Source organism: Alligator mississippiensis, chromosome 14 (assembly GCF_030867095.1).
Source record: "Alligator mississippiensis isolate rAllMis1 chromosome 14, rAllMis1, whole genome shotgun sequence".
Lineage (NCBI taxonomy): Eukaryota > Metazoa > Chordata > Crocodylia > Alligatoridae > Alligator > Alligator mississippiensis.
In genome coordinates this window covers 41,193,851-41,214,964 of record NC_081837.1, presented here as the reverse complement: position 1 = coordinate 41,214,964, position 21,114 = coordinate 41,193,851, and the positions used below count along the sequence as shown (strand labels likewise).

At 45.1% G+C, this 21,114-nt stretch overlaps 1 protein-coding gene across 2 annotated transcripts; it reads left to right on the top strand.

Annotated features, from left to right (window-relative positions):
- Positions 1 to 2,506: 2,506 nt before the first annotated feature.
- RAB29 (RAB29, member RAS oncogene family) lies at positions 2,507 to 16,989 on the top strand. Of its 2 annotated transcripts, none has more exons than XM_059717655.1 (5): positions 2,507 to 2,790; positions 7,768 to 7,839; positions 9,565 to 9,746; positions 12,073 to 12,194; positions 12,917 to 16,989. In XM_059717655.1, the coding sequence occupies exons 3-5, from the start codon at positions 9,585 to 9,587 to the stop codon at positions 13,032 to 13,034; spliced, it is 402 nt and encodes a 133-aa protein (XP_059573638.1). In that variant the 5' UTR covers positions 2,507 to 2,790; positions 7,768 to 7,839; positions 9,565 to 9,584; the 3' UTR covers positions 13,035 to 16,989. The 2 variants fall into 2 exon arrangements, with proteins under 2 accessions (XP_059573638.1, XP_006267871.1); XM_006267809.4 differs by lacking the exon at positions 2,507 to 2,790 and adding an exon at positions 3,181 to 3,570.
- The last annotated feature ends 4,125 nt before the right edge of the window (positions 16,990 to 21,114 follow it).

Below are 21,114 nucleotides of genomic sequence, written 5' to 3'. Positions count from 1 at the left end.
TACAGCTGCCGTGGACAGCGGCCCAGAAAAACTTGCTCACTTCACTACAAAGGGCCAGACCCTGTTTCATTTCTTACAACTTGCCTATGTGCATCCTATTCCAGAGGTGTCTACTTTTAGGATTTAAGTGTAATACTCTCTCTAGAGAGAGTCCTGAATAGCAAAAGTTTTGATGGTCCTTGCTGTTGACGAGGGTAGTTGAAGCTTCAAATTAAACCCTACAAGTGTAGTGTGGCCTGATGAATCCAAAGTCTTAGTACAAAACTTCCTTGCCGTGCCATCATTGCAAAGAAGAGACAAACTCGGACTTCAGAGCAACAACATATTGGTTCAGCAAACCTGCAAAGCAGCTTCAGTTTGTATAGTAAAATCCATCCACGAGGATCCCAAAGAACTTAGCACATTTCCCCCCGCCAGACACCCAACCAGCATGCAGTGTAGCTTTGGCGAAGAGGGGAAGCTTGGTCCAGAAGGCATGGAAAGCCCCTATGGGATGCTGTCTAAGTTGCATAACAGCCAGAAAGCCAACTGAAAAGCCCCTAGAGGATCAAGTGCTGCAAGCTGCTGCTGGTCTTAGACTTTTCAATAAAATAAAAGCACCCAGCACCCGGTTAGAGCAAAGCCTGGCATAGCAAACCTGAATCTAGAGCCCTCTCTGAATCTCAGCTGGGAGAAGGATTCGGCTGCCCTCCTGGCTGTGCGGTTCGAACATTTTTCACCTGCCCTATCAGCCTTTCTCAGCCGAATGGAATTTTTCACAGTGCTCACATTTTGGGAGTTTTGTGTATATATTAAAAAAAAAAATGTATATGTGAATGCATATGGATGGATGTATATACACACACAAATACTGTTTGATTTCTTTCAGGAGAATTAAAAGTTTCCCTGTTGTTGAAAGTTTTTCTGGTAGGGAGATTCCTGTCCAGCCGCAGAGGAGAAACCATTTAAGTGGAGGACTACCAACCTGAACTAGGAGGCACTGGTAGCTAGGCCACCTCGCTATCGGGGCTGCGGGGTCACTGAGTACGCAGGCAGGAAGAACTGACATCTCTAAGCGGATTCCAAAAGGCAGCGTGGTCAAAGGTCTGTCTGCTGTCCTTGTTTGTGCTAAGGGGTTTGCATCAGTAGCTCAGTCGTGCGACACATCTGGTTTAATAATTGATCTGAAACGTGGGGTGAATATATTTGAATTACTGAATTATGTCTAGCTGTCTTCATGATGCTTTCATGTGTGCTAAATGCAGTTGCCTCTTGATGAAAGGTCTCTTCAACCACTGCAGGTTTCTCCCAGGTCTTGCTACAGCTGTCTAATCATCCAGGTTTCAGACATCTCGGACTTGCAAGAACACAGCAAATAAATTGTATGTGTAGCAAGCAACACGTGGCTAATGAAAATGAGAGATTGGAGCCCACCAGCCTTGAAGCATCCCAGCGGAAGCTCTGCATTTGCATGGATGCCTGTACAGCCTGCATGACTTCCAGACAAAGAATGAAGCTGTTTGTTTTCAGCCGCATGCCGTGCACCAGATCCCTTGACTGGCTTTGTAATTACAGCTTCTGCTGGCAGGGCTGCTCTATTAACATGTGTCTCCTCTTGCTCCACAACTACTTTATCAGGGTCTGCGGACCTCACTACTCTGGTGCACGTGCCGCGTGAATGCTAAGCAGCCCTCTGAAACCGATGGGGGCCGTTTCCTGCAAACAGCGCTGCATTCCCTTCAGCCTGCAGCTACAGCCTTTATTTTTTTTTCTTTCAACACTGAACTATTTATTATCTGATGTGGATGTGGTTTGGGACTGCTCACTTGAGCAAGGGTCACCTTGTGTTTTCCCGAGGCAAACTTGAGCCGTCTCACTGCACCAAGGACACGCAGAAACCAAAGAGACTTCATTTAATCCCAGTCACCCGTTCTTATCTGAACGGCTGTCCCTGCTACACCTGTCATACCCGAATTCACGTCTCTGGTTACCCGGACACATGTTTAGCAAGACGCGTGTAAAAGTCAGCCTGCATTTTGTTTCCCGTGTGCGTGGTACGGTGGTGGTGTGGGGCAGACGAACCAGAAAGAGGCATGGGATCCAACTTCCTTTTGCAAATGGCCTATGAATTAGAAGTACCTTCTGCCTTACTACACAGTCCAGCAGGGATAAAGGCCAAATGCTTCTGCCACTGTCTCTTTATCCCCTGAGACCCGCGGGCAGGTTTCTGGAAGGTTATTTTAGCCGACAGAATCAGTTTTTGAGCCCCTCTTGCTTCCTCCAAACGTTAAAAAAATAAGGGGTACAATCCCCCCCTCTTAAAATCCAGAGGATTTTTACTATTAAATCCAATGGGACCCATTTTATTTCCTTACAAATCATAAGGTTTGGCTTAAAAATCACGAGCTCTCGTTTTGAAAATCAAATTCGTTTCTGTTCAGTCGTGTTTGCCGGCTCGTCTGCAATCCTGTAAGGCCTTTCCTATTTTTCCTCCGCAGCTGTGCCGGCTCCGGCTTTAGCGTCCGGTCAAGAGAAAGACACGTCTCCCCAAATTAGAAAACAGCAAAAGATTGTGAGTAGCCGCGACGCGGGAGGAGACGCGGGGCAGCGACAAAACGGTGCCGACGACGTTTGGTTTTCACGCGCGACTCCTGCAAAAAACCAGCGACGGACTAAATGCAGCTCTAAAGCGCCAGGCGGGTCACAAAACCTCAAAATCCCTGCTCGCAGCGGAGGGGAAGAAGTGACTGTGACGCGGGCCGCGGCGGAGACATCGTTTAGTAACAGCGCCTAGCACGCAAGTTTCTTTGGGTGCGTGTGATATCTTTTGGAGTGGTTGGCGGGGTGAGGGGAAAGATGTTTTTGGGGTGCAACATCCTTAGACCAACAGGGCTGCACAACTACAAAAGCAGCAAATGTGGGAGGGGAGCTTGGCACATATATATATATATATATATATATATATATATGTCCCCATTTTACAGAGGGGGAAAACTGAGGCACAAAGCAAAGGCACCCAGGTGCTGCGCTGGGGCTCTCAGCGCGGCTGAGTGACATGGGCTGGGTGACACGGACTACAGCACCCATCAGCCCCCGCGCGCGGCCCCCTCCCCGCCCGCCGGGGCGCGGCGCGGTGCCTGCTGGGTGCTGTAGTCCGGCGGCCCCTCCTGCCTCGCTCACGTGACGCGGGGCGGGCGCTGCCGCAGTGGCTGGGACGCCCGGCGCTGCGCGGAGCACCGCTCGCCCATTGCCATGAGCCGGCCGGGGCTCAGCTGGCGTGGGGCGCTAGAGCGCTCTACCTGCGCCTGCAAGCTGGTCCCGGGGCATTAGAGCGCTCTACCTGCGGCTGGTGCTGGGTGCTAGAGCGCTCTGCCTGCGGCTGGTGCAGGGTGCTAGAGCGCTCTGCCTGTGGCTGGTGCAGGGTGCTAGAGCGGTGGATTCGGGGTCCGCGAGTGGCCCTGGGAGCCATGCGGCACCACGACCGCATGTTCAAGGTGCTGATCGTGGGCGACGTCACGGTGGGGAAGACATCCCTGGTGCAGCGCTACGCCAACGACAGCTTCAACAAGCACTACAAGTCCACGGTGGGAGGTGAGTGCTGGACCGCCACTGCCTGCAGGGGCCTGGCTCCACCGGGCGATGCTTGCAGCGGGTAGACTAACCCCAGTGCGTGTAGATCTAGACGTAGAGACAGAGAGAGCGCTGAAGTTTGCGTCGTCCGCAGCTGCGATTGCAGAGGTGAAACTTTCTCCTTCCTCCTCTGCTCTCTTCTAAGCTGTTGTCACCACTGCCTCTCTTTCCTGCCGAGGATGCTCATTTCCCTCTCTTCCTCCTCCTCTGCTTTTCTGGGGATCGCCTTGTCATTTACTAAATTAAAGCATTCCTGCGCCGCTTTGAAGATGGAAAGTGCCATGCCGCTGGGGAGTATTATTAAACTTTTCATAGCGGGCTCTTTATCTCAGTCTGTGGTTCAAAGGCCTGCTGCGTGTGGTTTTCCCATCCCTTGCAAAGACTTCCTTTGTCTCCCTACCAAAAGTGACTTGTTGGGCCGCGTTCTGCCCCGTACAGCTGCTGTTTGTGTGCCCGGAGCGGCTGGGACTTGTAAACACGGCCCAGGAGTCCTTGTCCCGGGGGCTGTACAAACCCAGAACCAAAACCTGGGGCCTGCCTAAAAAGCTCGTGAGGGGGGTTTTGGCCTGAAGGAGATATGCAGGATTTGAAAGGTGTCATGGTCATGGGGTGGCTGTTTTGACACAGGGAGGATACCTGGGACACCTGTAATTACAGCACCTGAAGCATGAGTCAGTTTATTAACAAAGCTTATTTCCTCAAAGAGGTAAGAGTTCCCCTTTTAATAACAAAGCAGCCAGGAGTTTGTAATGAAGAACTCATGGGTGGGGGAGAAAGGAGTTTGGCCGGTGCATCAGGGGGAGTTGGTAATACTGGGGAGGGAGAGGAAATCGGAGGCAGGTGTTGCAAACTTGCTTCACACCAGAAAGCCTGCAAGTCTGTGCTAAGTGAGAAGATGTGTTATTTTTGTTCTAAATGTTCGCAAGCATTTTTTCACACCTCGATTAAAAGGTGACTAATGTGACACTCTTGTCAAGGGGTCTGAATTTTTATTTATTTATTTTTTTTGGTTTTTGTTTTAAACGGTCTGAAAAGCAGATCTGTGGTAGTTGCGGGGCTCCCAAAATTGTGATCCAGTCTTGAAACTGGCTCTTATTTCATAGGCAGTCTTCTTGATGTAAAGGCATAGGCAGGGCGAGGTTCTTTGGGTAAATGTGATACCTTTTATTAACATGGTTCTTTGCAGGCTTTTGGGTACAAACACCCTTCTTCAGGCAGAGAGTTTTCCCCTTCTTCAGGGGAGAGTCTGATTTCATAGGCAGTTATCAGCCTATAATTATTCTATGCTACAGTATATGGATCACTATTTTACATATGAATTTACACTCCTTATTCATTAGGCCTCTGATGACAAATGGGTTAGTATTTTTTTCTAACCTGAAGGGAAGTATCCAGGCATCCTGACTGCAGACACTGGTGCAGAGAGGCATCCTGATGAGTTCTGAGTCTGAGGCCTGAGATGGTCACAAACTGAACAGTGAAGACAGGAAGGCAGCTCCTCTCTAGAGCACAATGGTGCCAGCTACACTTTTATTCAAAAACCCTCTGCCCGACCGCTGCTTTTCAACGTGCCTCTAATTTGCATGGTCTTGTTGCTTGCTGTACAGAGGAATATTGTTAAAACCGCTGCCCTAGCAGAAACAAGGCTGTGAACTAACCCACTAGCAAATCTTGGCCCAGTTTATACCACTGTTGGGTCTCATCTGTGCTAAAGTCACTTGTGCTGGATGACCTGGTGACTAGCGTACTAGTCCCATGACATGGCTTTGCTCTCTAGTTCCTCCTAGCAAAGTAGCTTGAAAAAACAAATCCTTGTCAGCAGAGAAATCATACTGGTTATGGCCAGGATAGAAGATGATGTCAATTATGGTAATTCTCTTTTGAATGCCTTGTAGTCGCCCTGCTTCGGTTAAACGTGGGCAGCGTGTTAGAATAAAACTCGCATCCTGCATTCTTCAGGGGAGATCCTTTGGATGAGTCCAAGGGGGATAGGAAAGATGAAAGTTATGGGGATGCTTGTTTTTGAATCCTGTTATAATAAATGAAAGTGCAAACATGACACAAGCATGTGTTCCAGGAAGCAAACGTTTATATCCAGTTATGTGTGAATTAAAGGCTGGCTGCCTTATTGGCTGTTGTTAAATACTTGAGGCCGACAAGGGGCTTTGAGTAAATCTGATATCTTTTAGTAGACCAACTCAAATAGGTGGAAAATTTCTTCTTTGCAAGCTTTCAGGTTAAACACCTGAAGCACTTGAGCATCCCGAAGGTAGAGCTGTGCCTTGATCTTGGAGCTGGGCACCACCCCTGCTGCAGCGTGGCTGAATGTAGGCAGGATCTGGGTTGTATTTTGTGAGGATTGGTGTGTTTGAAGGCATCAATCATCATGCAGAGTGCCTGTAAGCTCCATGAGAGATGAATAACCTGCAACGTACAGGAGACACCAAGACTTAATTCACATGGTTTATGAGTGGTGCACAATGGAGCCCAGCATGGGTTGCTTTTCATCCACTCCATTGCACATTCAGCTTTAATCTTTCTGCGGGAGCATCCAGACTGAAGAACTAGGTCAGAGTTCTTAAAACTGGGAGCTTGTGCCCCGCTGGGGTAATAGGGCACAAGGGGCTGGATTTGCCCTGCAAAATGTGCATTTATCCAGAACTTTGATCAGTCGAGCAGCAGGAGGGCTGCAGCCCTTATTTCCCCTTCAAAAAGTTGCATAGCGGCTGACTTAGATAATAGCTCCGCTGGCCAGCTTTCCTCCTGATTGTGATGCATCGAATTCTCATCGCTTCCGAAAAATGTAGGTCATGTATGTGGGCATGTGTCTAAACTCGCTAGGCACTCGTTAGAACTGATTTGTTTGGGGGGGTGAAAGGTGAAAGTGCCTGAAAGAATATAAAACATTGTTCCAGGCAGCACAAAGTGAAGGCAGGCGCCGACAAAAAAAAAATGAAAAAAGCTAACTCTGGGAGGGTTCTTGGATTTGTGCAAAATCAAGGCTGTCTACTGACAGACGGCTGGGCTTATTTTTGATACTGTGATGTATTTTACTTTAAAAAAAGCTATTTTGGGTAAATATTTTTATTGGCATTTTTCTTTTAGCTCTGCTCAGAGTGTCTGAATTAAAAACCTCTAAGCAGCGAGGAGAGGCACCATTGGAAGGACTGACCTCTTATTTTAAACTGCTCCCATTGTGTGTGTGTGTGAGTGTGTGTTTGACCCTTATCAAAAAGATCTGATTAGCTGTGCCTGCTGTTTTAAACGGTGGGTTAAGGGTATGAAATGTGCACTCTGAATAGCACTTGACTGAATTGTAAAGTAAACCCAGAGGGGTGGGGAGGAGGACAGGGTTGCTCTCAAGCTCCCTCTGTGATAAGATTACCTGTTGCTTCTAGTCTACATTGTTCTGCTCAAGGTTAGACGCTGGGGAGGGGTGTTTTTTCTCTCTTTGGCTTTTCTCTTTTTTTCCTTAGACAAGCCACAGTTCAAGCCTAGCATTCCTCCCCAGAAAGAGCCTTGAGGCTCAGGGTCTCTTTCTGGAAACGGAAAGCTTTCTGTGGGATTGTCACAGATGCGTGTGGTGAAAGCCCTTTGGTTCTGTTGCAGGCGGTGTTGACTTTGGGGAAACAACTTGCCTAATGCTGTACCCTTTTGGAGGCTCTTCACCTCAGCTGCCTCTTTCGTAATGGCTAAATCTGTGCTGAGAGAGGGGAAATAAGCTGTTAGTCTGAGGTCAGGCAGAAGGCAGGGTAAATGTGCACCTTATAGACTAACTAAATCAGAGATGCCTAAGCTTTTGTAAGCAGTTTCATCAGATGTTATGTGATATTCTTAGCCTTGTCGATGTTCTCCACCCGGGTGGAGCTGGACCAGTAGATTTCCCATGGGGTACTATTGTAGGCATAGTGATCGTGATATTGTAGGCATGGAGTACTATTGTAGGCATAGTGGTATACTGCTATGTGATAATGAGGAAGCTTGTGTACAGAGAAAGAGGAAATGACGTGTCGTGTTCATACACGACCCAGTTTAATTTGCCTTTGCCACCCAAGCGTGAAGCCTGACCTACAGATGCAAAAGAGAGTGAGGTGGGGGAAGACGTGGTGGTTTTGCATCATCTCTAATAAGACTTTCTCTCTGTTTGGGGCCTTCCAGTGGATTTCGCTCTGAAGGTGGTGCAGTGGTCAGAGTCTGAGATCATACGACTTCAGCTTTGGGACATTGCAGGTGAGCCCAGACACACAAACGACGGGACAACAGAACTTCATAGCTGTCCGTGCTTTGAAAAGGCCTTCTTCTAAAAGAGAAAACAAAAATCAGCCCAAACAATCTTTTTTTGGGTTGGAGGATAAATATTGTGGTGTTCGGTAGTGCCCATCGCTAGCTAGCAATGACCATTTTAGTCTTTAATTGAAGGTTTGACTGTAAGGACCACAGCAGTGTTGGTTATACACTATGTAGCACCCTTTCCATAGCTGTAAAGAAATAAAGAGAGGAAAAAGTGACTTGTAACTGGATATGAGCCTTTTACCTCTTGGATCCTTGTACCTGTTTGGTAGTTATAAGAATCGTATGCCTGGTTCTCAATCAGGAGTAAATCCTTTGAGTTAAATGGTGGCCCAGTGCCATGTCAGGCTACCACAACATTGGCTGTTCGGTGGTCCTTGTGAAGAAAATCCAACTAGCTGCTTAGGATTTATGGAGCTAATGGCTGGCTACGTTGCTGTTGAAGAACTCGTAGTGATCTCAGTGCTGTATGGGACACTGATACAGTCAATCCTCCCTTTGCTGTATGTACAGTGTGAAAGGCAGGCAGAAGAAACCAAGAGCGGTGAGCTAACACAGTATTTGTGCTAACTATTGTAAAGGCCTGTAAAGTTACAGACTGATTTTTTTTTTCCCCTTGGGGCAGAGCATTGTATTCAGGGATCCTACCTGCCCACTGTCCCACGCGGCGTACCTGTGAAGTACTGAGAGAACGCTTTTCCCTGGGACATCTGGGGCTATTTTAATTGCCATTCGAGCTGCGTGTCCCATGCCTGTTTTGATAGAGTCAAAGCCTGGGACAACCAGTCCCAGATAAACGGTTTGTCTGTTTTTAGCCTTACCTATAGTGATGCCTAACTTGCAAGTATCACCCAGCTGTGAGCAGCTGTTATCAAGCTCTTATTCTTAACTGTTGTGGGGAATCATGCAAAAGTGACTCGGTAATAACGAGTGCTGCATCCTTTGCACGTTCTTTCCACGGGCACAGCCAAACGACACCTAGCCGAGGCACTACTGAAATGGTTTTGGTAGCAGATCCAAGCCCTAAGAAAGAACTTATTCACTCTGTGGTTACAACTGTACTAGCAGCAGCTGTGGTTTATACAGTCTCCTAGCAGAGTTTCTCTGAGGAGCGTGGACACGTTTCTTTTCCCGAGAGCTGTGTTTATGTGTATACCACGTGTTGTGCAGCACAGTTGTATTAACCCACGTGGGGTGGGGAGGACAAGCATCCCTGTCGACACTGATCAGGAAAGTGCCACCGGAGCCCTCCTCCCAGCCGTGCTTAGTTACAAGAACTGCTGCTGTCCGCAGGGTGTCACCGTGTGGGAGGTAAAGCCTCAACTTCTGCAGGAATGACAATGGTGGTAGGAGCGGGTTTGAAAAATAGGCCTGGGAGAAGGTATGATTGAGCACGTGGGAGGGAATTTGAAATGTTCGAGCTGTCATGCTTCCCAGTGCATTACTGAGACACCTGGGGCAGGATGCTTTTCTATTCATATCTCAATTTCCCTTAATCTCTGAAGGGGGGGTGGTGCTAGGACACTTCTTCAGAAGGATGCTGTAGGGCATCCTGGCTGAAGTGGGTGGCTGGCCTCAGCTGACTGCAGCTGGGACCAATCCCCAGTGTGGACAAATCCAAAAAGACTAGGTTTAAGAACTATCTCTTTTCTACTTCTTCCCCAGGACAGGAGCGCTTTACATCCATGACCCGGCTGTACTACAGAGAGGCATCAGCTTGCGTGATCATGTTTGATGTCACCAACACCAGCACGTTCAAAAACAGCCAGAAGTGGAAGCAAGATTTGGACAGCAAGCTCACTTTGCCAAATGGGAGCCCCGTGCCTTGCTTACTGCTGGCCAATAAAGTGAGCAAGTCTCGATGTGCTTTGTGCATACCTACGCCGGGAGGGGAGGATGATGTGGGGAGGTTAATCTAACGTAGGGAAGGAGACCTTCTCCGCTGAACCTCGCCAGAGTACCTTGGAGCCTTGCTAGTACTTTCCTTGTCCGTTGTGTTACATCTTCCTTCCCTGAATTGGCAAGGACCTCCTGAGCCAGGACCAGGGCGTTCGCTATTGGCCTTGGTTCTTATGTGAACGAAAAACTCTGAGGGGAGTGAATCTGTTTGAGAGGCCTGGCCGTCCCATGACTAACCAGGCAACCGGGGCAGAGTTTGCTCCTAGAACAAAAGCAGTATTGCTTGATCCTCTGAGAAAAACTGGTCCCAGGAACAGTTTGGGGGAAGGAAGAAGTCAGGCCCTGCTAGGAGCATTCTCAAAATCCGGTCCCCCGTTCTCCACCACTCCCCCTCAAGTCATGATTGTTTCTGTTTGCAAGTGTGTTAGATAATTATGTGACGTGGAAATGGTCCAGAGAGGTAAGTCGGTCTGGCCGGAGATTCCTTGCAGAATTGGCCTCTGCCTGGCAAGATATCCTTTTTCTGGTTTGATTTGCAGCTGGCTCGCCTGGCAGCATTTCTCACTATTGGTTTGTTTCGTAGCAGCTTTAAAATGGTGAGTTTGGCACAAGCAGTTATATTTTTTTTTCCTCCTTGCCCTAGATAAATGCTAGACAATGTGTTGTAGCAAATAGTACTGTGCTAACAGGAAGATGGACCGGTTGCAACCTAACACAGGGCCCCTCTATATCAGGATTTGATACTGCCACGCATGACTGTCATATTTGAGCTCCTTTCACCTTTAGTTTAGATGATTCTTCTTGTGCATCTTGAGCCAGCAAAACGTTTCACTAAAGATTGGTTGGAGATGTTTGTCTTGTCCTTTTGTGGCCAGATTTTCAGATTGCATCTCTGCCAAGGGCTCAAATTGTTTGCAAAGTGAGCTCAAAATCCATTAATAAATAAATGAATGAATGAATAAATAAATAAATAAGCCGTTCTGGCTAAAGTCTAAATATGGTTTGGCTTTTCATTGCGAATGGAACTATGTTGCATTTAACCTGTGTCCTAGCACTAGCTGTTCATGTAAGCTAGCATGATTTATAAACTGAACTTAAAAACTGTCTAGGATGGTGACACGGCTACTTATTTATAAATCATCACCCTGGCTTAAAAAAAAACAACAGTTAGAAGCTCCTTTAGCAAACATTGATCTCATCCCTGTGTAAAAGGAGTTAGGTCAATACTGAATATTGTCCAAAACTGGAGCCTTGTTTGCTGTTAAATGATCACTGGATCTTGGCCCATCAGTTGGGCCCAGTTCAGGACAGCTGGTAGAGAACTGGCAATGAAGAGCGCTCAAACAAGGAGGCCGTCTCGGGGATCTTCTTTCTGCTGTATTGTCAGAGAAGCCTTGCAAGGCTTTTCCGCCCACACAGGTCTTGCATCAGTTTAGGAAGAGTTGGTATAATAGGACAGTCAGTTAAAGCAGGAGTATTTTGGTACATGACCAATCTGAGGTTTTCCAGCTACTTTGGATTTGGTGGGAGAGGTGCCCTCGGTTTCAGTGTGTAAATCATTTGCAGCTTTAATGATTTCTGTTGTGTTTAAAAATTACCTTCAGTAATACCTTCACGCTACACAGCTTTCTCTTCTCTCTTCTAATATTGGCTCAAAGGACCTGTTTAAGGTTCAGCTTGAGACTTGTACAGTTTGACTGATGAAGTCTAAAATTTGAAATTGGCCAACAACCAGTCATTAAAGAGGTGATAAAGGGAACAGCTTGTTTTACAGGCATGTACTTTCCCTGGCGACTTGTTTGAGGGGGCTGGCTCTTGACAGCGCACTGTAAAGAACTTGAGCTCTATCTGCACTAAGGAAGTGTGTATAGCAGTGTAACTAAAGCAGTGTAACTGGATGTAGTGCAAACCCCTGGAAACAGTCTGCACCTGCACATAGTACTTCTCTGTTTGCGTAAATGCAATAGCAGTGATGGGTACAGTCCTGTCTACATCAGTGAAATTGCTGTTTTGGATGAGTGAGAACTGTTGCTTTTCCCACTCTGGAAGGATCTCCAAACCACCTAAGTTTGTCACGGGTATCTCAACCCAGATAAATGCATTAACTTTTACAAAAAAAACCCCTGCGTACCAGCAGCTCTAAGAAATCCCTGTTATATCGTAGTCTGTGTGGGGGGCTATCTGAACAAAGGCAAATGAATATGGCAGAATAAAGCTCCCTCCTCTTGTTTAAGATTCAAAAGGTTAAATTGAAGTGACTCTCTTGTTTTACAGAGTGACCTTTCCCCCTGGGCAGTGACCAGGGAAGAGATAGATCGGTTCAGCAAGGAGAATGGCTTCTCTGGCTGGATTGAAACATCTGTCAAGGACAACAAGAATATTAATGAGTCTATGAGGTAGGTGTAATTGCTTTTGGTGATGCATAAGAGGGTTAACTCGCCTCTCTTCCCAATATCTCTGTCTTATTGGATACTAATTACACCATCAGCAGATAACGGATAGCAGCAATAATGTATTCTTAAATCTCCTAAAGGGAAACTGCAGTCCAAAGGTTGGCAGTTCTTTTCTCCTCATTTAAGATGTGGCATGCTTTGGAAAATAACCTTCTTTAAAAACAGTGTAATGCATATTTTCATCTGCTGGTCTTTATTAGGAGAACAGGTGCTATCATATAAGAAATTAGATGTTAGGGCATGGCATTCCTTCAGTGGAGTTATGTCAGCAGATAATTTGGCCTTTTAATTTTTATTATGGTTTCTGAACAGGCGTAAGATTGTCGCTACTGGGGACCAATATAGTGGTCAAGCCATGAAAATGCAGGTTTCTCTATGAAAGCCTGGCGAGTGCCTCAGTCCTGAGCAGGAAGGGACCTGCGTCCAGAGTTAGATGGCTCCTTTGGTCTCTGTGGTTTATACAGCCATTGACTTCTCTTACGATGCTGCCAGTGAGTCTCCAACACTGGTACTGTCTGTGATGGGGATGTGAGGTTGGGTCTCCTGATTATATGGCCTTATGACTTGAACTCCCGCAGTAATGGCATGATATTTCTGGTCACATATTTGACTACGGCTGCGTGGTCCATTGCTGCCTTATAACATCATCTTTTGTTGTTTTCTAGGGTTCTGGTGGAAAAGATGATGTCGTCATCCACAGGTGATAGAGACTCCTCTGTTTCTGGCCAGGGGGATTATATTAATCTAAAGGATGCCTCCTCACCTGGTTGGGCTTGTTGCTAGTTGCACTTTCTTCTCTGTCTGCTTCAAACCCAGTGGGAATCCTTCTTCCTTCCCCATACACTTTTTTATTCAGCATTGGCTTTTTTACGTGGTCCTCCATTATTTCCTGTTCAGTGCATGCTCATATTCAATAAAGCATTGCTCGCAGTGACCTGGGGAGAATTCTCTTTAGCTGACTGGCAACCAGAAGCTCTGCCACAAATCAACTCTGTCCGGTCCTGTGGTTCTGTTCAGCTGCATGACTCGGGTTAACACCTTTTGAAGTAAGAGTTCTTTGCTTCCTCTTGTAACATGACTGGATATGAGCGGAGGAAGTAATTATTAGTATCTGCACTTTCCAACTAAACAGAGACGCATCCTTCTTTGAAACGCTATTACAGCAGTCTTTGTTATGAAAGCAGTTTGCCTGTGTCTCTGGATTCCCCGTGTGGCATTACAGTAAATCCTCTTTTATTTCACGCTTTGGATCTGCGTACCTCTAAATTATCTACATAGGAAATGCCAGGACTTTTCATCATCTGTGACAATCGTGCTTGGGATGCAGCAAGAGACTTTCTAGTCGCAAAGTGCTTATGTTAGCGGCACATATTGCGTTGCCTTATTTCAGAATGAATTGCTGTGAACTTGGGAATTTCTATAGCAGGACTTTCACGTGTGTACATGGACTGCAGTGCTCAGAACAAAGGGACTGCATACTAGCTCAATAATTGTCTAGACTACAAGCTAGCTCAAGAGTTGCCTTTTGTCTGTCACATCTATCCATTTGTCTTTAACCTGCACATGCAGTTTTTAAATGTACTGGTCTGATGCTGCTTTCGTGGGGTGTCCAGCAGTGAATGAGGAAAAGGTTGTAAACAGCCTTGTTTTGTAGGACAATAAGACTTCTCTCTTTTATATCACCTTCCACCCTCTAATCTTAAACCACTTTACAAATGCCGATGAATTGCTTCTTCACATCCATTCTGGAGTGGTGAGTGAAGCCTTAGGCGGTTGTGGTGATATGGCTATCTGAATGCCCACCTGCTGCTTTTAGTGATCCAAGGGAAAACACAGAAGCAGGCTTAGCAGGGCAGAAGGAAGTGATGGAGAAACTCTCGTTTGCCTTTCTGATGCCTGTTATTCTCCTTGCATGGTCTGTGTACTCATTGTTAATGAATGACTTTGTGGCTAAAAAGGGCTGATTTAGTTTAAAATGTATTTGCCAATTATCTGAAAAAGAAAAAGGAGAGAGAGATTTAGTATGACTCAGTCGAGTAGAATTGGGTTTATATAGAGTAGTGTGTGTGTATATGTGTATATGTATATATATATGTATATGTGTGTATATATATATATATATATATATATATATGTATATGTATTGAAATGGAAATTTATCACAGGCAAGATGAATCTGCAACACTTGGCATTTTTCTGTGGCAGATACAACAAGAAGGATATTTGAAGGAAGAATATTAAAAACTACTGTGTGATTTGAACAGAGCCAGAAACACCTATGATCCATTCCCAGCTATAAGAGTGATTTTTGTCTGTGGTAATTCACTTTATCTTCCATAGCTGGTTTCCTATCTGATTGTGTAGGGACAAGGGTGGAGAACAGAGAAGGGAATTGCTCACTATTTGTAATACTTAAAATTTTGAAAGATGCTGTGTAGGTGCTGAGCACTAAGAAATTAAGCCCAACATTTTGTTACTTTTTAAGGGTAACATTTATATATATTAGAATACAATGCATAGCAAAATCCTTTCATTCATTTTGAATGTTCTTAAACATTCCCCTGTTTTGGGTTCACAGTAAAGCAAAAGAAAGAGCACTGTGCAGACGGTAGGGGCAAACTGCACGGTGGAACTTGTTCTGTCTAAATTTACAGGTCAAAGATAATATACTGTAAAAAAAAAAAAAAAAAAGGAAAGAAAGAAAATGGCTTAAAATGAACGTTAGCAGGATTTCACAAATCTTATTTCTGTTTTTAGACATCTTTGTTTTTTTAAGGGTCTGTCTTTTATTTAGCATTTACGTGGCACTTTTCCACCCATTAATTTCATTCAGGTACTTTAGGAAGGAGGTCAGTATTATTCCGTTTCACAGGTGAGAAAAAGTGAAGCACAGAGAGGGAAGTGATGTGACCAAGGAAATTAAATACCTGTTTCCTGAGTCCAAGTCCAGTGAGCTAATAGCATATTAGTACTGCTGCTGCAGAAATAGATTTCATGATACGATACGATACGATATATGCAGCTTGATAAGCCACCGTGACTCCTTGATTTCCATGGCTCTTACTACTGCATACATAATAGCCTTCAATAAGCAACGTTCTGAAAGGGGGGAAATTCTCAAAGGTCTCTTTTTAAGACATTAAAAAGACTTTAGAATGTCTTAAAAATGACATTAGAATGCAAAATTTGGGGTTTGAGTTTTCCCCCCAGCCACACACGCAACCAGGTACTTGCTAACTGTAAGGACAATATAAATTAACAGGATTTTACTAAATAAATGTCAAAAACTGCCACAGCGCGAAGAAGAAAATCTCTTCTTTAGAGATGAATTGAGCCACGTGTGTGGGGACGGAGTGGATTTACCGTGCAAATGTGGCTTGGTGTCTTTTTTTTTTCCTCCAGAGCTGTGTCTCTGGCATACAAGATACTCAAAACAAAAAGGCATTGCTTTTAAAGCAGAAAGGTCTGGTGACCTTGTTTTAGTGTCTCTATAAAATAAACTGGTTCAAAGGCCCATCCAAACTGCTGCCAGGAGGCAACCACCTTTTAAACACAGCTCTTTGAAACTGCTTGTGCTCTCCTTGTGCTGGCTGGTATTCTTTAGTTTAAGGTTAAAAATACACAGATTTCCCCAGGACAGAGCCTTTTATTCTGGGATCTTACAGATGTACAAACACACCGTTCTGTGATATCCTAAGTATCTGTGAAGTACCAAGATAACACTTAGAGGACAAGTGGGGTTAATTCGAGTTAATGGCCTTTCAAGCTGCACTGGTAAACTACAGTCCCAGGCTAAGCTCAGGACGGTCAGACCTGAGATAAGCTGCTGCTTTGTTTTTCTTTTTAGCCCAAATTTCTCAAACCTTACCATTCCTGTCTAGTGGCAAACAGTATGAATGCAGAATTTAAAACGTCAGACAACGTTCTTTGAGTAAATCTGATCTCTTTTATTAGACCAACTATATAGTTGGAAAAGATTTTCTTAGCAAGCTTTTGGGTTTAAAAACCCTTTGTCAGGCTGAGGAAGCATTTGAGATGCTTGCCTACCTATGTCCTTAGACCAACATGGCTACAACCTACACCCCTGAGTTTAAAAATTGTAATTCAGAGGGTTCCCAAGGAGTCTTTGACTTTAGGTCTTAATTAATCATCCAAAAGTGAGTAAGAAAGCCTGGGGCTTTGCTATTTAACTTTGCCTTTACTGGTGGCCTTTGGAGGGCTCATTTTAGGACTCTATGAGATATTGTCTGTTTTTTTTTTTTTTTTACATTATCAGTGCCTATTTTCATTGTGCATAATTATAATGAGCTGCCCCTCACTCCCCCTACACACACACACTGCTCTCTTGCTTGTAGCCATGCAACACCAAATGCATGTTTAGTTTTAGTTGCATAGTTGAAGCATTGATGAGAGTAGAAAAACTGAAGGTCTACTGAGTAACCAAAATCTTATTGCAGCAAAATTTATATATGATGAGCACGGACTGCAGTTCAGCAACCTGTGAAGTATATCACAACTGAGCTGTGTTTTTAAGCCACTTGCCCTTATGGAGTCTCTCAATTATTTTTGGGTTTGTTTGGTTTTTTTATACACGATTCTGACTGTGTGTGTGTTATAGTACTATTACTTTGCTATAAAAAGGGAAGAAGCTGCTGCTATTTCTGTATCAATCAGTAACCAAAGCAGTATTGTAAGCATTTGAGCAAATCTGAAATAAAATGTTTTTTTTGTTGTCCTAGCTTGCTTTGGTAGTTACTGGTTTCCTGTCTTAACAGTTCTCATGGCAGATGAGTTTACAAGTGTGAAACGGGGGGGGAAAAAAATCTTTCTGTCAAGAAAATGTGTAAAGAAAACTGCAGGTCTGTGAACGCTGAACTGCTCCTTGTCTGTCCAAAAATACGCTGCTATTACAGGACTTTAGCTCCTTAAATGAGCTGGAGAATTAAAAATCTGTGGTCCAGGGTCTAAATGAAGCAGTTTCAATGCAGCCATCAGCAAGAAAGTCTGCAGTTCTGCCACTAGTTTTCTTAAGTACTTTACTTTGGTATTTTGTGGTGATTGTGGCTTGTGTCCCTTTAGCCATATCCGCATTGGGAATCTGCCCTGTGGCTGATGATTGCAGGCCAGCACCAATATAGTTTATTGGTGCAGGACAAACTGGTTATAAACCAAGAAAGCTGCAGCTGGTAACACTCGTGCACACCTTGGTCTCGGATGGGTAAGTTCCACTAGAGCAAATTGCAGCTTCAGCAGCATCTAGTCATTGACCATGGGAATGGGGTAGCTCCTTCATGTAGCTAAGACCTGTTACGGGTGTGTAACATACCTTGAAGGCAAAATGCGGAGTGAGGCATCCTCCTGCAGCATGTTGTACAGGGAAGACAGGGTTTTATTAATGGTGGACTTAAAACAAGAAGCATTTTCTCTGTTAGAGAAGGCACAAGTGGCTTGGAATACTTTGTGTGAAAGAAAGCAGGGAAAAAAGAAACCTGTGAGATCCGATGCATTAACATTGGCACTGATTTGTAAAGGTCAAACTATTAATCGTAAATGACCTTTAACATTTCTTCCAAAGCAAGTAAATATCTGCTTTGCAGGTGAGGAGTGGACTGAAAGTGGGAAATGAAATGGTTTAAATGAGTGATTTTCAACCTTTTTTGTACCAGGACCCATTTGTAAACATCTATGGCCAGTTCTGACCCAGTGCCTCTCACTCCTGACCCGCTGTCTCCTGCCCAGGCCCCAGTGTGTGGGGCAGGGGGCACCCCAAGGAGCCCCTTGCAAGCTGGAACTCTGATAGCCTTCATGGGAAAAGCCACATTTCCCCACACTTTTCACCTTTTAAAGGAGAATCCATTTTTAAAGTTTGTTGATCCGTTTGTTTATTTGTTTAAAGGTGGTTTGTGATCTTTTCATATATTCTTGTGACCCGCTTTTGGGTCATGACCCATGGGTTGAGAAACTCTGGTTTAAATAATGCAACAGAGGGGAGCGTGGAATAGAATTCAGCTAGTCCTGTCTCCTAGATGGACGATCTGGTGAACTTTAAAAAGTTCTGCTCAAAGAGAATAGTGAAATAGGTGAGGCAGCCTTTGGACTGTGAGAGAAGAAAGCATTGCCAATGTGATTTAGGGCCCAACCCTATTCCATTTAGGGGCCCGAGTATGATACTCTTCACCCCACAATCCTTGAAAAACCATTAATGCATCTACCCTTGTAACAGGCCATCAGCTTACCCTGATCACTAAACCACACAAAGCAGCAAGAGGATTCATTCCCTTTTATGTTAACTGTTTGTCGGGGACTTGAACATAGGATTGCATTTAATACATTGAGGTCCACTTAGATGCCTGATGGGTGAAATAGGATCTTAGCTCTATAGAGTTTTGTAATTCTGCCTTTCATTGAAGTCTTAAACTGTGCTAGGGCTTCCCTAACAAGTTGTCAAGTCAGAAAACCAAAAGCGAATTGGGTCTCTTAATCCTGTACAGTTACATCTACTCCTACAGATGGATCATTTTGCTTTTCTAAAGTGCAGGTTTGTTCATTCAAAATATCTTTTAAGGTTTTGTCTCTCTCTGTCCAGATTAGGCAGTTGGCTTGGCTTAGTTTGCCTTTTTCCAATGGAACCAGATTGGCTTTCTTGAGTATTGCCATGCACTATGGATAGGACATAGTAATATCAATCAGAAATATGGCATTTAAAATTTCCACGGGTCACTTAAAGCTGAAAGGATGTATTACGTGAGCTCACAGCTACTTATGTAATTAGGCAAAAGTTGATCCCATTTCTGCTGTCAAATTAGTTTCTTGGAATAAAACCGACAGGAAGACTGTACTATAAAAGGTGCTGATCAGTCAAATCACTAAAAACGTTTGATGTGTAACATACAGTAAAGGACAGTGAGCTATCACTGGAGAAGCTACTGTTTTTATGAGTCTTAGGGTATGTGTGCTTGGAAAAGGAAAGGCAGTCAACTGGTAAAATTTGAGAATGAGAGTTTGGGTCGATTGTCAGATGCTGGATAGTGATACTCTTCTATCTCCAATGGTATGCAAGAAGACCACGACGGATTAAGAAGGAAGGTGGAGAAAACTTGGCACCTCAGAAGTGGTCAGTCCTTGTCACCTTTGCTCCCTTTGGAAGCCTGTTGGCATTTACTCAGTGGGAAAATGGTGCGTACAGTTGTGACAAAGTTATGGGTTTAGATCACATTACTTTTAGAGCAGCATTCACACATAACTGTATTTCATTAAATATTCTGGAGTTAAGTAAAACCTATTTCTTCCATTAGAATTTGAGCTAAATTTCAAGTAAACACAGCTAATTGATGCTGGCTGCCAGTGCTGTTCTGGTTCTCTTCTAATGCTGGACCAGTTTACGGAAATGTCACACGGGTGCTGGTAATGCAATGCAAATGGGCACAATTCTACTTGCAGCTTTTCATGAGGAAAAGTTTACACATCTCAGTCTTAACTTCAGCATAAAATGCAAACTAGCACTAATGCTAATTAGCAGATGTGCACACCTCTTGGCTTTTATGAGCCATTGACTGTAGTTTATTGGAACAGCCGGCAGAAACGCTGTTGAGACTTTGATGTCCAGTATACCTTTGATAGGGTGAAAACCATTACGCAGCAGCCTCCTACTTTCATTGGCACCATGAATACAGGCAGTCCTCGGACTTCAACACAACTGGTTCCCGAAAACCACGTCTTAAGTCAAAATATTGTAACAATTTTCCCATAGGAACACTGTTATAATGGGGGATTGGTTCCTGAATGAAGGCCCAATACCCTGTTTTCACCAAAAAATAACCCAGAATTTTGTACTCAATTGATTATAGATGAGTAATACAGCTACATTTATGTATTTATATTGTTGATAGCAATCATATTGATTCGGAAGGACTTCTTTGAGGTGACTTTGCTGGACTTTTTGAAGGGCTCTTGGTTGAACTTTTTGAAGGGCTCTTGGCTGGTCGTGGCTGCAGGTTTTCTGGAGTCTTGTCTGCTTTGGTAAATAAAGTGTCCAAGCAAGTTTTGGACACTTTGGTTTTGGTTCTCCAGGGCAATGCGGTGAACTCGTTGGCTGGCCTGGCGTCACGTCAGATCAAGTGTTGTCAAGTCAAAACTGACGTCAGAAAGTCGAAACAAGTTAATGGCTGAACGTTGGGTGCAACTCGAATGTTTGCGATGGAGGACTGCCTGGAACGTGCCGGTCGACGTGGAAAACGAAGCGTCTACAGGAACTAAAATCGGACGGGGCTGCCGATAAAACCGAGCGCCAGCCACCGACGTGTGACCGCTGCCCTAGGGCGATGCAGACGTAGCCACGTCACGCCTGAAGACCTCACATGGCGGGCCGTAAAGTCACCTCTAAAAATGACGGCGGGATAAAAATAATTTAGGACGACGGCAGCTACTTTCTCGAGGCGCAGCCGTAAAACCAACCCGAAAGCCGGTGCTACGGCAAGCGGACTTCAGTCCCTCCAGGTACGGTCTCATTTTGCATGTTCAAACTACGCGATGAGCCTGAACGGCGCCGTCTCCGTGGGCAAAGCTCGTGGAGGTGGAAGGTGGCAGCCGGCGGAGGGTCCTGACTTGCTCGCGACTTCCTGGTCTCCGTGGTTTTGTCGGGGTCGGGCCGAAGGGGTTTTTCCCCCGATGATTATTATTTATTTTAAGGGGAGCCACATTGCTGCTCTGTCAGGGCTGCCCTTCCTCCTCGCGTGGCCTGGCGCAGCGGGGATGGGGGCGATGGCAGGCGAAAGGAGCAGCCCAAGGGCGTGTGAGGCAGGCTGGGGAGGGATGCCCTGGCTCCGGGGGCCGGCGGGCGCGCTGCGTGGGTGAGCCAGCTCGC

Excerpts from the sequence above, each read along its gene's own strand:
- RAB29 (XM_006267809.4), top strand. The coding sequence starts at position 3,447 with ATGCGGCACCACGACCGCATGTTCAAGGTGCTGATCGTGGGCGACGTC. Across the intron at positions 7,840-9,564 it reads TCAGCTTTGGGACATTGCAG|GACAGGAGCGCTTTACATCC; the intron begins GTGAGCCCAGAC and ends CTTCTTCCCCAG. Across the intron at positions 12,195-12,916 it reads AATATTAATGAGTCTATGAG|GGTTCTGGTGGAAAAGATGA; the intron begins GTAGGTGTAATT and ends GTTGTTTTCTAG.